Source organism: Mandrillus leucophaeus, unplaced genomic scaffold (genome assembly GCF_000951045.1).
Source record: "Mandrillus leucophaeus isolate KB7577 unplaced genomic scaffold, Mleu.le_1.0 Scaffold538, whole genome shotgun sequence".
NCBI classification, from domain to species: domain Eukaryota; kingdom Metazoa; phylum Chordata; class Mammalia; order Primates; family Cercopithecidae; genus Mandrillus; species Mandrillus leucophaeus.
The window spans coordinates 290,785-306,656 of record NW_012105786.1 but is presented as its reverse complement, the minus strand read 5'-3'; the positions used below and the strand labels follow the sequence as shown (position 1 = coordinate 306,656).

At 44.4% G+C, this 15,872-nt stretch overlaps 1 protein-coding gene across 1 annotated transcript in view; it reads left to right on the top strand.

The window, feature by feature from the left end:
• The window catches only part of ARHGEF33 (Rho guanine nucleotide exchange factor (GEF) 33), a 102,973-nt gene that overhangs the window by 72,313 nt on the left and 14,788 nt on the right, over positions 1-15,872 (top strand). The window contains exons 13-18 of the mRNA XM_011997356.1: positions 6,583-6,715; positions 8,743-8,826; positions 9,950-10,033; positions 12,487-12,635; positions 13,623-13,787; positions 15,362-15,868. Of these exons, the coding sequence (XP_011852746.1) occupies positions 6,583-6,715; positions 8,743-8,826; positions 9,950-10,033; positions 12,487-12,635; positions 13,623-13,787; positions 15,362-15,868 (1,122 nt within the window). The remainder of the gene's footprint in view (positions 1-6,582; positions 6,716-8,742; positions 8,827-9,949; positions 10,034-12,486; positions 12,636-13,622; positions 13,788-15,361; positions 15,869-15,872) is intronic.

Genomic DNA, 15,872 nt, shown 5'->3' with positions numbered 1-15,872 from the left:
GGGCGGAGCTCTCACGACCTCAACGTAATCCATTCACGGGGCGGAGCTCTCACGACCTAAACATAATCCATTCACGGGGCGGAGCTCTCACGACCCAAACACCTACCACAGGCCCCACCTCCCAGGACTGTTGCATTGGGGGTTGTTTCCAGCACATGGATTTTGGGGGACACATTTAGGTCATCGCAACAGGGAACCCCTGGCAAGTCTTAAACTTAGATTTTCATCAAGGTAAGAAAATGATTATAGTCTCCTGGGCCTTCAGTGTCTGTAACATGTCTTTTAAAAACTTAAAGGGGGAACAAATGCTACACTGAGGGAGGCATTGGTCTCTGTTGCCATCTCCATGGAGTCCCCATGGGTCACAGGTCTCTTAGAAGCACAAGAGAGTGAATGGCAAACCGAAGCACTCAGTGGCCATTAGAGAAATGACACAGGGCTGACGTAACTCTGGACCTGGGCCTTATCATTCGTGTGGGTGATCTTGCAGTACTGGGTAAGGCATGGGTGTGTGTGTGTGTGTGTGTGCGCTCATAGGGTCTGCCATCTGTTGTAACAGCACGCTTTCCCAGTGTCACAACACTCCACCTATATCTGTTCATAGTCTTTAGACTTTTTTCTGTTTCCCTCTCTATTGGGAGAAAGCAGGAAGGAGGAAAGTAAGACTTGGTGAAAAAGATGAATGTAATGAATATATAATAATCCAGAAAAATTGAGGAAAAGGCCAATCCAAAAGAATGGAAAGTCTGGATTATGGACTACTATGGACATATGTGGCATTATTACTTTAAATATTCCATCAGGTAATATACACTGGTGGTTCATAAATTCTGAATCTACCCAGGGAAGCCCTTAATTATATTTTCCTGCTCCTTACCATCCTCCCAAATCTATTTGACTTGGTGGCTGCCAACAATACACTCAAAACACACTGCTGCCCCTCCTACCTAAATGACCGAGTGAGCCACTACTCCCTGACAAACCCACAAGTGGCTTGACTATTTTCAAGAATTATTTTACTACAAAACCGAGGTAAACAAAATACAGAGCAACAAGAACAGAAAGGCTAAGGTGACCCAGCTAAAGCTGTGACCATCTGGACTGGGCCTCACCTCTAAGACGCTGCCCAGATTCTCAGCAGTCCTTCCTTCCCCATCTGGCCCTTCCAATTCCCCCTCCTTGATCCTCCCAGCTGCGCTGCAGGCCTCTGGCAGTCTCTATAGGCTCCAGCGGTCTTGATGTTGCCAAAGACCTACTCAGTTTACGGTAATGAAATCTAAAGGCGGTGTACCCTTTGGTGTGGCTTTCCTTCCACATAGAAGATTCTAAGCCAGCAGCATCTCTTCTTAGTCTGAAAATCTGGGGAGGCGGGGTCAGGCGGGGAAAAGAGAAAGAACTGTTTACTGTGGAAGGGAGTAGTAAGCAGCTGCTCTGCTAGGCACTTGATTTATAACTTCCCGAAATGTTCAGCAGAACCCCGTGACCCCTACCTTACAGATGAAGGAACTAAAGCCCAGAGAAGCTTAAAGCTGCGGAGCCAATGAGTGCCAGGATTCAAACGCAGGCCTGCCGGACCCTGTATTGTGTGCTCTTATACATCATACCACTTCCCCAAGGCCACTGCCTTAACAGCAGTATATAAAGTTTCTCCGAGAGCCAGAAGCATAGAGTTGTCTCTTCCTGTTTCAAAACTCAGTCCTCCCTCTTGCACAGCCTGGAAGTGTTCACTTCAGATCTCAGTTGATTTGTTAAGTAGGACTGCTAGATATGTTTGTCTAGCCCTTGTTGCAAGCCTCCAGCAGGCGGGAGGTCGTAGGGGAGAGACCAGACCCTGCAGAAGATTTGGGTAGATAAAAGAGAGGACCCTTGTTGACTTGCTGCCACTTCCTATTTTTCTAAGATGTTCTCTTATGACCCATCACTGGGAGGAAAGAGTAGATCTCTCCCTCAAATCCTACAAGATTAAAAAATTAAAGCTATCATACAATCCTCTATGAAAGTGAGATCGTAGTTACTTCAAGACACCTGCAATAATGCTATTCATGGTAGTTATTTGCTAGGCTAACCCTCTTTTTTCTTTGCATGGACCAAGCAGAGAAAAGCTTCAACCCCACACTCTTTGTTAGTACTGAATATGAAGTCTCTGGTTCTGAGCTTGGTGGTGCTGCTGTTTTTCTATTTTAGGGTTAGATTTTCATTATTCTCCTCCACTCACTATCTTTCTTCTTTTTTAAAAGCTTTTCTGAAACCTTTGTGTGTACTTTATTTCTTTCTTTATTTTTTTGAGACAGGATCTCACTCTGTTGCCCAGGCTGGAGTACAGTGGTGTGAACTCGGCTCACTGTAACCTCCTCTTTCCGGGTTCAAGTGATTCTCCTGCCTCAGCCTCCTGAGTAGCTGAGATTACAGGCACACACCACCATGCCCAGGTCATTTTTATATTTTTAGTAGAGACGAGGTTTCACCATTTTGGTCAGGCTGGTCTCAAACTCCTGACCTCAAGTGATCTGTCCACCTCGGCCTCTCAAAGTGCTGGGATTACAGGTGTGAGCCACTGTGCCTAGCCTCTGTGTGTACTTTAAATAAACCAGCTGAAGGAAATGCAAAGCAGAATGAGATTGTTCCTTTTCTCTACTGGCATTTTTCTCCATGCAAAGATGAAAAGAAGTATATTAACATTTACTAATTTTCCCATCACAAGCCACAAGCCTTCAGCATTTTACCCCAATTGGAAAGTAACCTGGGATGCAAATAACCCCCACTGCAAGTACAACTTGACACTCAAGCCTGAGGTGGCCACATCTTCTCCAACCTATTAAATAAAACCTTAGGTTTTTTCCTAAAACAAAGTGAGTCACTCAAGAGCTTCCTCAGCCTGTTTGAAGCCAGCCCTGCCCCTGGCTGAAAGGGCTGGAAGTTGCAGGGGCACATGCTGCTGGCTAAAACCTGGGCAGAACTTGAGGGCTATGGTTCATTTGTTTGTTTTGTTTAGAGACAGGGTCTCTGTCTGTCGCCCAGGCTGGAGAAGGGTGCAGCGGCCCAATCACAGCTCACTGCAGCCTCAAACCTCTGGGCTCAAGTGATCCTCCTGCCTCAGCATCCCCAGCTGGGATTACAGGCATGAGCCACCATGCCCAGCTAATTTTTCAGTTTATTATAAAGACGGTGTCTCACTCTGTTGCCCAGGCTGTCATTTGTCGAAGGATCACAGAAGTTGGAGCTCTGGGCTTTTTTGACTCCGACTCACCTAGTTAGAGTCACAGCCTCAGGATCACAGTTCTGTCTGAACACTTACAGAAGGGGCAGTGATCACCTCAGCAGGATTGTCGATTAGCCTTGTAAACTAAACTCCAGTGCTATGTCCACCAAGAGCACAACAAGCTTCGTGCTACAGATCACCACCAGGTGGCACATGTTTAATGACCATGCCCCTCCAAGGTGGCGGGAACCTGCTACTGCCAAGCTCAGGAGTTATCTTGGCCTCATTCTGGGCTGGCAAAAGCTGAGTTATTAACCTGAAACTATAACTGGATTTTTCTTTCTTGCTTTTAGTGTATTTCCCTCATTGATTAAGTACTATATTGTTAGGAGATAAAAACTTTAAAGATTTTAGAAATAATAAACTACTCATGTTGCCATAATTTCATCCCCAGTAAGGAATAGAAAAAAAAAAGCTGAGCTCTGAATACTTTGTCTTCATGAAAAAGTTGCTTCTGGGCGTCAGGTCTGGCGCCAGGCAAAAGAGTGAAACAGGTGAAGTGTGGCTGGACTTCTTGCCATCTTTCTCCCTTTGCTCTCTGTCTTCTGATTTCACACTCCTCCCTAATTTCAAATAATACCCTTGTTAAATTTGTTTAAAAGGTTTAAAGCCCGTTTTCAATATTTCATACAGAACCCACTGTAGGTCATTGTTTTTCATGTAATTTTATGTGCTTCCACAGTACTTGATGGGGGTCTTAGCCTTCTCCGACCCCACCCTGAAATCTCAAACGATCATCCCGATGGGCAGTCCAGGAGGAGATTGGTACCAGCTCTGCCATCCTCCAAGTACACTGACCACAGTGTAGCAGAATGCAGCTCTCTAGAAAGAAAGGGAGAAGGAAGGAAGAAAGGGAAGCAGAGAGGGAGGGAGGGAGAGAAGAAGGGATGAAGAAAGGGAGGGAGGCGAATGAAGGAAAGAAAAAGGAAATCAATAATCCAAGACATGTTATCTACATATATGGACAATTCATCACAAAGTCAGATCTTCCCATGGTGCCCTAATATCTTCCAGGGTCACACCAGGACTATTACACAAAGTCATTTACAACCACTGGGTAGGAAGAAATCTTTTGCACCTAGATCTTTGGCTGGTGCAGCATTTTACTCTTTCAGTACAATCAGTTGTGCTTTTCTCCATCAGGTTTATGGTCTTCTCCCAGTCAGTATATCTCCTAGCCACCCCTCCAAATTCCCCTCTGATCTGGACAGGGATTTCTTTGATCTCCTAAGCCCACTGTTCCATTGTAAGTGCTCAGGTCAGGAGGCCTCTCCTCCTTTGCACATGTGGGGGCTCCAGGCACAGGAGGTGGAGGGAGTGGAAGATGGGAGTGGAAGGCTTCCTCGTATCCGTTCACTGGGGGCTAAGTACCCTATTCTCATGTTAGTGTGTCTCCTCTGAGCTACAGTCACAGGGGTCACTTTGCTTGGCTTGGAAATGAGTTGGAAAAAACCTCCTTTCGATCTGGCGTCCTTCCTATTGTTCCAACAAAGGTTTGCTTCTTGGGAAAGCACCCCAGTTGTCCAGCAGTTTACTCTCATTTGACCATGGGGAAATATTCAAGTAAGTTCAGAACAACCAGACCATCTCTTTCCTGCTTGTTAAACTTGCGGTGCTGAAAGCATAAAGGAACCTACCTTAAATCACCAAGTTAGAGCTCCAATCCTTGCTGTAACCCAGAAAAACTCTGCTTCTTTTTGTTTTTTTCTTCCTCTTTCCTATAGGCCTCTAATCACCTCACTCTTACCCAGCTAGTCCCCCTTCCTCTTCCTCCCATGATTCTCTATCTCTCCTCTCCATCCCACCCTTCTCTGACATCTCCCTTCTTCCCTTCATCACTTCTGAAAAAAAAAAAAAGAAAAAAAAAGGAGGTACATTGCAAGATGGAGGAGAGAGGGACGGAAAGATAGGAAAGGTGCTTTGTAAAATTCAGGGAGTAGCAGGCCAGGCCTGGTCAGTAGCTGTGTTAGGCTGTTTTCACATTGCTATAAAGAATACCTGAGACTGGGTAATTTATAAAGTAAAGAGGTTTAATTGGATCATGGTTCTGCAGGCTGTACAGGAAGCATGATGCTGGCATCTGCTCAGCCTCTGGGGAGGCCTCAGGAAACTTACAATCATGGTGAAAAGCGAAGAGGAAGCAGGCATGTCACATGGCCAGAGCAGGAGCAAGACAGAGAGACGGGAGGCACTAAACACTTTTAAACAGCCAGATTTCATGAGAACTCACTCACTATCACTATCACTTGGTAGGACAGTACCAAAAGGGATGGTGCTAAACCATTCATGAGAAATTCTCCCTCATGATACAGTCACCTCTCACCAAGCCCCACTTCCAACACTGGGGATTACATTTCAGTATGAGAGTTGAGCGGGGACACACATCGAAACTGTATTAATAGCCTACTCAGACAAGACTCTGTCCTGGCCCTGTATTCCTCTTAGAAATTGAAGAAAAGGAAAAAAGAAACCCTCTCATACCCTACAACTCCCTGAGCTTTTTAGTTGCCAACTTTAAACAAATTTTCCTACTTACCTAAATAGCAGTCTCCTACTGGTAACTGAGAATAGTCACATAGATGCCACCTGAGTGCTGCATCTACAACACTAATTAGAATAGACTATTTTGCACATCAAATAGGAATAGCTCTAAAACATGGAAAAAGGTATCCATTAGAATTTCCACTGAGTGTCATTTAAATGAGCATGTAAAAAGGTCTTTCAAGTGATGTGCTCTTTATTTGTATTTTATTTATTTATTTATTTATTTATTTATTGATTTATTTATTTTTGAGACAGAGTCTCGCTTTGTCACCCAGGCTGGGGTGAAGTGGCGTGATCTCAGCTCACTGCAAACTGTACCTCCCGGATTCAAGTGATTCTTCTGCCTTAGCCTCCCAAGTAACTGGAATTACAGGTGCATGCCACCATGCCCAGCTAATTTTTGTATTTTTAGTAGAGACAGGGTTTTGCCATGTTGGCCAGGCTGGTCTCAAACTCCTGACCTCAGGTGATCCGCCCAACTCCCAAAGTGCTGGGATTACAGGTGTGGCATGCCAGGCCTCTTTATTAGTTCAATACACATTTGTATAGAAGCCATTAGTAAAAGGTTTTTTTGTTTTGTTTTGTTTTGTTTTGTTTTTTTGTAGTCAGGATATCTGCTATTAGGTGTGCAATGAAAAACTTTTAAAAATCCTAAATGCAGGCCTGTGACTCAGAGTATGTTGGATGGCCGGGAGAATGGGCCCTGCTGCATGTATTTTTGTAGGGTCCTTTCTTCTCCACACCTGGTTTGTGTGATTCCGTCTCTATTCTGTTTCAAGCCTCTTCCCTGGCTCTTTACGGTATCTCGTCCAGCAGCACCTGGATCTGCTTCACGCACTGCAGGAAAGGGTCCTGAAGTGGCCACGCCAAGGCGTTCTTGGAGATTTATTCCTTAAGTTAACAAATGATGAGGTAAGGTTTTTTCCACCCCTTCATACATTTTACTTATATGGATTTGTGTCTCATTTGTCTACTTCTCTTAATAGAGAATCTAGAAGCAATGAATTTCAGAGCTAGAAGAAACACTGAGATCTAGTCTAACTTTCTCATTCTACATACAGATCATGGAATGATTCAGAGAGATATAAAAGCCTTGCTGAAATCACCCTGCTAGCTAGGTAGTTGGAGATGAGTGACTTTCAGAACCCTAGGTTAGGTCTTCTGACTTCTAGTTCACAACTTTCCACTGTACTATAACTGCCTCCGTCGAGTATGCATGTGGATGTGTGTATGTATTGTGTGTGTGTTTGTGTTTATATAAATGTATGTATATATATTTGTGGGCTGGGTGTAGTGGCTCATGCCTGTAATCCCAACACTTTGGGAGGCTGAGGCAGGGGAATTGTTTGAACCCAGGACTTCAAAACTAGCCTGAGCAATACAGCAAGACCCTGTCTCTATTAAATTAAAAAAAGAAAAAATGTATATGTACATTAAAACATGTATATATATGCATGTGTATATATATACACATATATGTACATATATACACATGAAATATATACACACACATGCATATATATACATATGAGAGTTTGTTTATACATCTGTATTTTCACACACAATTTTCATTCCTTGGGGATTTTTTTTTAAATGTGATGGGTGGCTATTATCTTGAATTTTGCAATCTCTATGATATCCTACAAAGGAAACATGATCCAAGCCAGAGGCTGCAAACTCAAATGCCTACAGGGCCAGACAGTGGCATCAATGAGTGAAGTGAACACAGTATGGACTGGTGTGAAGTGTGAGCTGCAGTGGAGCAGCTGTGTTGTTTTACAAGGAATAGCTACTTAGCTTTGTCCAATCATTATGCAGGAAAAAAGGACTAGAGTTGCCAGAGCTTCTGATATTTTAAGAAAAGCTGGAAATCCAGAGTTTTGTGGGAAATTTTCTTATTTTTAAAAGATTGTGTGGGCTAATTAAAATTGGTCTGCAAGCCAGACTTTGCCTGAAATCAATTTTTGTGTATCAATTATTCTCATCTGTGGGTAACAATACAAAGTTTACAAATTATTTTCTTCTATAGACTAGAGTGGATATAATGTACTAATATCCTCTAATATCACTTTTACTTACTTGTGTTCAGTATTCTTCCTTTTGCTGAGAATTATTATAACTTTATAAGCTGAGAATGATTTTCCTAAGGGGATAATGCATAGATAAATATGCAATTAGTGGAAATATGCAATTACTAGAAAATGTTGTGAACTACTGATCTGGATGATATGAAGCGGGATGGGCAGAGTCCCTCATCTGGATGTAGATGATTGACTGAAATGAAATTAATTACAAAAATAAAATATATGTTTTTATTGTTAAATGACTAAAAAAATACATTTTCAGCTTACATGAACCTCCCTCCTCCCTTGGTTTATTATTTCACTTTCTCTCATTAGGGAGGAGATGCTGAGTTTTGATTCCAAAACAGTAAGGATGTTTACCTTAAAACCAAAATTTTTTTTTAAGACACTTTTTTTTTTTTTTTTTTTAAAGACAGAGTCTTGCTCTGTCCCCCAGGCTGGAGTGCAGTGGTGCAATCTCGGCTCACTGCAAGGTCTGCCTCCCCAGTTCTAGCAATTCTCCTGCCTCAGCCTCCCAAGTAGCTGAGATTACAGGCACCCGCCATCATGCCCGGCTAATTTTTTGTATTTTAGCAGTGATGGGGTTTCACCATGTTGCCCAGGCTGGTCTCAAACTCCTGAGCTCAGGCAATCCACCCGCCTTGGCCTCCCAAAGTGCTAGGATTACAGGAGTGAGCCACTGCACCCGGTCTAAGATAAATTTTTTAAAGCCTCAAAATATATAAAATAAAGAACATATTAAATGAATAAGATAATCTCTGCAAAGTACTCTTCTTTTACATATATGACTCTATGAAAATATTATAGATCCTGTTTTCAGGTTCTTACCATGCATTTTTTATGTTTGTTTTAAAGAATAATTTCTTGGATTATTATGTTGCCTACCTAAGGGACCTGCCTGAGTGCATCTCGTTGGTTCATGTTGTAGTCCTGAAAGAGGTGAGTTAACACCATGTATATGCTATCCTTCATCTGCACGTGGTATCATATGATGTTGCTCATCCATGCAGTCAATACAGCACATGCACTCTGCTTTCTAGGCTGGGGAATGGCCCGAACACAGCCACTAATACTACTACCTGGCGTTAAAGGAACTCACTTGTGGATCAGTGCCATTGTGTTGGTCCTCTCCCTGCCTTACTGACCCTCTGTTCCATTCCGTTGGAACTATGGACAAACTATAGTTCTATAATGGGCATTCTATGCAGAGATCTCCAGGCTGCAGCTCACCTGCTGTATGTGGCGGGTTTTTTTCAGTCTCAGAAGAGGTGAATCCGAATATTAAACTTCAGTCATCCTTTGTCGGTTTATAAGATCATAAGGTGGCTCTAGTCATGTTGCTTGAAGTATTGCTACTGCAATGATGCATTAGGTGCTCAGTAAGCACATATACATGTATAACAGCTTAGTTATTTCAGATCAATAGGAACAAACAGTATCAGAAGCCCCAACACTAAGAGTTAATCAAATTTCACAAGAGATGAGAGGCTCTGTCTTATTAAGTTTCTACTTCAACCCCCCACTACTCCCAACCCAGTATAATGCCTACCATGTTAGCTTTCAGCAAATACCTGGGAAAGAGAAGAGAGAGAAAAGGAAGGGACACGGAGAAAGTACAGCATGTTTTCTGCAGCTAGCTGACTAGTTTCTAATAACACTCCCTTTTCCACTCTTCTGAGGCACCAAGTCTCCCTTAGAGCCTATTACTACACCATTGTCATGATTACTTGCTGGAGAGTCTTAATGAATTAATTCAACTCAAATAGAGGTTATTGAGTGCCGGCTTCTGTCTGCAACTGCGCTGAGTGGAAGGAGAGGGTAGTTTGGAAATTTGGGTGGATTCAAAAGAAGTATATGATATGCTCCCTATGGGAGAAGAGCTGTCTCCTAGGGCATGTCCCTGAACATGTGGCCTCTCCCATGAGAGGTCAATGCTCTGTGACAATCTCCGGGAAGAAAATGCTCAAGGAGGAAACCCTTCCTACTCTGGTGGGACCGACTCAGGTTCTGCTGCCACAGATGGAGGAACACTGAAGAGTGACCTGACCTTTTTTTCATTCAGGGTGATGAAGAGATTAAATCTGACATCTACACGTTGTTTTTTCACATAGTCCAGCGCATCCCTGAATATCTGATACATCTGCAGGTAGGCATGGGTGGGAAAGCCACCAAACTGATTTGCATGCTAAATAATTATTGGTTTTGGCTCCCAACTGAGAAATACTGTAAAGCCTCAAGAATCATTAATATTTCTAAGAAGCGTTTACTTCGATTGCTATGATTACCCCATAACCCATGATACCCTGTGGTATGAGCTAAAATCTCTCTCTCTCTCTTTTTTTTTTTTCTTTTGAGACAGAGTCTTGCTGTGTCACCCAGGCTGGAGTACAGTGGTGCGATCTTGGCTCACTGCAACCTCTGCCTCCTGGGTTCAAGCGACTCTTCTGCTTCAGCCTCCTGAGTAGCTGGGACTACAGGCATGTGCCACCATGCCCAGCTAATTTTTGTATTTTTAGTAGAGATGGGGTTTCACCATGTTGGCCATGCTGGTCTTGAACTCCTGACCTCAAGTGATTCGCCCGCCTCAGCCTCCCAAAGTGGTGGGATTACAGGTGTGAGCCACTGCACCCAGCCTAAAATCTTTATTTCTAAAAATGTTCAGCTCATTATGCTTACCTCTGAAGTTCTGTCTTTACTTACCAGCAACTTCCACCTCAGCTGATCCAGGATCTTTCTATAACCACTCCTGCTAGATTCTAAGCACTTCATTCAGTTCTTTCCATTTTGGTTTTACAGCTATCTAAATGCCACCACCTGACATCTAAATATCCATCTAATCTGCTCACTTAACTGCTATCCTGACTACTTTCTTTTGGCATGGGTCCAAGGTTCTACCATGCCATGTTTAAGCTTTATGTCACAGAAAAGGCATGAAGATGGTGAGCTGATGTCTTCACACCATTTTCCTGCAGGGCTTGTGATATCCTGGAGGAAGAAGAATTGAAAGAGAGGCTCACAAACCCCCACTAGATCCTCTTCTTCCCACCACCCACCTGTTCTGGTTTAATTGCTGACTGATCTTCTTAAGTAATGAAAGCATCTTAGAAATGCTTGGGACTAATCTCAGGTAGAAGTAGTCCAGTAGTCCAGTATCAAAGTATCAAAATTGAAAAGACTTTTTTTTTTTGGGACAGGGTCTGGCTCTGTTGCCCAGGTTGGAGTGCAGTGGTGTGATCTTGGCTTGATCTTGGCTCACTGCATCCTCAACTTCCCAGGCTCAAGCAATGCTCCCACCTCGGCCTCCTGAGTAGCTGAGACTATAGGCACTTGCCATTATGCCTGACTTACTTTTGTATTTTTTTTTTTCTTTGAGACGGAATCTCGCTCTGTTGCCCAGGCTGGAGTGCAGTGGTGCAATCTTGGCTCACTGCAAGCTCCGCCTCCCAGGTTCACGCCATTTTCCTGCCTCAGCCTCCCAAGTAGCTGGGACTACAGGCGCCCACCACCACACCCGGCTAATTTTGTATTTTTAGTGGGGATGGGGTTTCACCGTGTTAGCCAGGATGGCCTCGATCTCCTGACCTCGTGATCTGCCCACCTTGGTCTCCCAAAGTGCTGGGATTACAGGTGTGAACAACCACCCGTGCCCTGAAAAGACTTTCAATTGTATATAGCTTTAGATCCTAAAAGCATTTTCTCACAATAATGATCTTATTTAATCTTTTCAACAATCCCATGAATTAGGTATTATTGTTGTCACATTTTACATGAGAAAATGCAGGGCCAAAAAAGTTAACAATTTACCCAAGTTAACACACCTAGTAGGTAAAAAAAAACTAGGACTGAAACCCAGATTTTGCAAATAGTAGAATATGGCAAACAAGACCTGGTTCTACTCTCTGACTTGAGTTCAAACCTTTCCTCCATTATTTACTAGATGTGTAACCTGATGAAGATCATTTACCTTCTTTGTACCTCAATTTCCTTATTTGTTAAATGGAGTTTATAATAGTACCTATTTAAGCAGGTTGAGGTAAAAATTAAATGAGATAGTATACGTAAAGGGCTTACTACCTGGCGATAGGAAGTACTAGATACATTTTAGCTTTCCCAAATCCCAGTCACATGCATGTTCCACTACAGCACAGCGGGGAAATGTACAGCGGGGAATGTAACAGGAGGGGCCACCAGGCTTGATCATAAACATCCCCCTCCCTCGCCTGCCTTGATGCCTGACGTTGTCAACATTGGTCTGGCTCTTTTGAGTTAAGGCACTGCTTATAGACAGTAATTGTTAGAATGCCGCTATTACTTCAGAGGTCTAATTAGGAGATGCTTCTGACTTTTCAGATGAAATTATTTTATGTTCACATTCAACTCAAACAGGTCCGATAGTAACTTATTTTCCCTTGGTATGATAGAAAGCAGCCAGTGTATGGTCATACTTTCAGCGTATAATTAGGTGGGCCATGTGTATTGTTCGTTGTTTTGATTAAATGGCTATCAATCTCCCACAATAGATCAAGGTAAGGTGCAGAAGAGACAAAACAAATTTTCTTGCTAATTATGCAATGCTGCTTCCTTTTCCCCTCCATCCAGAATGTCCTGAAGTTCACAGAGCAGGAGCACCCTGACTATTATCTACTATTGGTGTGTGTCCAGCGCCTCCGAGTATTTATCTCACACTACACCCTGCTGTTTCAGTGCAATGAAGATTTGCTTATTCAGAAACGGAAAAAGCTCAAGAAGTAAGGTTCTGATGGTGCGGTCTAGAGGGTCAAAGACCAGTTACTCTGGGTGTCTTTCACAAGTAACCACGTTGTGTGTTAAGTAGCTGAAATGCAGTGGTGGGAGGTAGAAGGGAAGAGAGAAGGGGAGAGAAAGAGCTAGTCAGACTGGCTACAGGAGCAAGTCACTGACTACCCGGTGGAAATTATTTTAGCAGAATAACACTTCACTCTACTGCTTACATAGACCCACTCTCATCCCATGTTGCTAACCACCTCAAAAATAGTTCAACGACTCTAAACTTGCCTGGTTCCAAATTGCAGTTAAAAGGCCACAACATAGTTTTCTTTATCAGTTCAACAAGTATTTATTGAGCACCTATTGTGTGTCAGGCACTGTTCCATGCACTGAATATACTGAAAGGAACAAAATGGCCCCAACCAAATCTTTGCCATGTGGAGCTTCCTTTTTAGAGTTGGACAGTGAACAAATAAATAAGATGGTGATATGTGATATGGACAAAAATAAAGCAAATAAGGGAGAGGAATTTCGAATAGGTTTTATATTAGGGAGAAATAGGAAGGGTTTATTAGGGAGAATCTGAGCTTCGGAGGGAACAGAAGCAGCCCACAGCACAGCTTCCTAATGACCTGGATTTCCTTCAATTTCATCCCAACTCCTGTGGAGGAAAACAGAATCATTTCTGTGGAAGCTTCAGACCAGAAAAAGATGCTGTCTCCCAAGCCAGGGCTCCTGTGATGGAAGATGTCTCTCCATACCCCCAACCCCTTCCCCCAAGTTCTTTTCAGCCAGTGAATCAGCTTCCCTACTCTTGCCAGCTTGCACCCTATTAAGCAAAGCAACTTAGTTTGCAAAGGCCCCTGGAGATAGAGACCTTCACAGCAAACTTTATCTGAGACATCTCTCCATCTTTTTTGGCATAATCTGTGTTCAGAGAGCCAGTTTGCCACCGTACAACCTGAGAACCGTTACTTCCATTCTGTTAGGTCATCCATGGCGAAGCTGTACAAAGGGCTGGCTTCCCAGTGTGCCAATGCCGGGCAAGATGCTTCCCCCACTGCAGGTCCTGAGGTTGTCCGTGACACCGGGATCCACTCAGAAGAGATGCTGCAACCCTACCCTTCTGCTCCCAGTTCTGGCCCTGCTGTCACGTAAGCACCTGTTGCTGTGGGAAGGTTAAGGTCAATGCCTTTGGGACCCAGCCAGTCTGTGTGGGTTAGCAGGGCAGCCTAGATTCCACCGTCCCCTTTCCCTATTAGGCCTATATGTGCCAGCCAAGCAGACAACCCAATGCTTGGGTCCCAGAGGAAGGCACTAATGTTAAGGGACAGGTGTAGAAAGTGGGAAGAGAGGCAGAAAGTAGATATTTATTTCATGGATCACTTCAACTCTTGAGGCAGTTATGAAACTTCATCTTTGAAATGTAACAAATAGTCAAAATATGAAACCCCTGGAGATTATACCCAGATTGAACAATATGGCTGCCACTGCACTCTGCGTATGGAAAATAAAACCCCCAATCTTTCTTCCAAGTTAAAAGAGAATTCAAATGAGGTCAATATTTTGTCTCACTCTTGCACATGTTAACGTGAGACCTAATTTTCATTTTAAGACCACTAGAGTAAAATATTGGTTTTAGCATTTATATTTGCATTTTTTTTTTTTTTGTTTTTGGTACTGAAGTACAATGGCATGATCTCAGCTCACTGCAACCTCCACCTTCCCAGGTTCAAGGGACTCTCCTGCCTCAGCCTACCGACTAGCTGGGATTACAGGCACGTGCCACCATGCCCGGCTAATTTTTGTAGTTTTAGTAGAGATGGGGTTTTACCATGTTGGCCAGGCTGGTCTCGAACTGCTGACCTCAGGTGATCCGTCTGCCTCGGCCTCCCAAAGTCTTTGTGCATTTTTGTGGTAGAATTAAAATATGAATACGTAAACTAGCAGAATAACCACTTCTGGTCAGTGTCCATTTACATCTGTCAATGTAAGTCCAGCACAACTGGACATCCCATCTGCTGGTACCCTATCCTAGTTTGTAAACTGTGTAAATTATCCATTACCCATGACTCCAAAACCAAAAACCCTCCATGAAATTGGGCATATCGAGTGACAGCTTTTTTTTACATATTGGTAATTCTTTGTGGGTGGAAGTTTGAGATGAATTATATAGCATGCTTTACAGTGACAACGAATATTTTTAAAATTTTATTATGAAAATTTCAAATTTACATAGAAGAGTACAGTGAACTCCATATGCCCTCATTCAGAAGTTATCAAGATCATGCCACGTTTACTTTATCTAGGAACGTAATTTGTTTCTGAGTGTGAAGATCCACAAGTCGAACAAAAGTTGAGTTTCCATTATTTTGGATGACTCTGCTAGGGCAAGCAAGGGAGAGAAGAGAGTTGAAGGTGTGCCTTGGAGCACCGCGGGTGGTGAGGAGGGTCAGGGCTTCCACGCGGGGTGATGCCCGTCCCTGGCCCGCAGGCCATTTCCCAGAAGCTCAGACAATACCTTCGGGTCTCCGCTCGACGGACTGCCTTGTCCACTCTCCGCCTGGGGACGGGGGTTCGTGGGAGCGCCTTAGTGGAAGTTTGTGGAGCTTGGGACGTGGCATGCGCAGGCGCCTGGGAGGGCGGCCAGGAGGGCCGCGGGCAGGCGAGAGGCCTGCACTAACCCGCCGTCAGCACACCTCTTTTGTACTCTGTTTCCCCCCTAAAGCCATCTGATGCCCCCAGTGAAGAAAAGTCAACAGCAGCAAAGCCTGATGGAGAGCATGCAGCCCGGGAAGCCCAGTGACTGGGAGCTGGAGGGCAGGAAGCACGAGCGTCCCGAGAGCCTTCTGGCACCGACGCAGTTCTGCGCGGCCGAGCAGGACGTGAAGGCGCTGGCCGGGCCCCTGCAGGCCATCCCGGAGATGGACTTCGAGCCCTCTCCGGCCGAGCCGCTGGGCAACGTAGAGCGCTCCCTGCGCGCCCCGGCCGAGCTCCTGCCCGATGCCCGCGGCTTCGTGCCCGCGGCCTACGAAGAGTTCGAGTACGGCGGCGAGATCTTCGCGCTGCCCGCGCCCTACGACGAGGAGCCGTTCCAGGCTCCGGCCCTCTTCGAGAACTGCTCGCCCGCCTCCTCCGAGTCCAGCCTGGACATCTGCTTCCTGCGGCCCGTCAGCTTCGCCATGGAGGCCGAGCGGCCGGAGCACCCGCTGCAGCCACTGCCCAAGAGCGCCACGTCG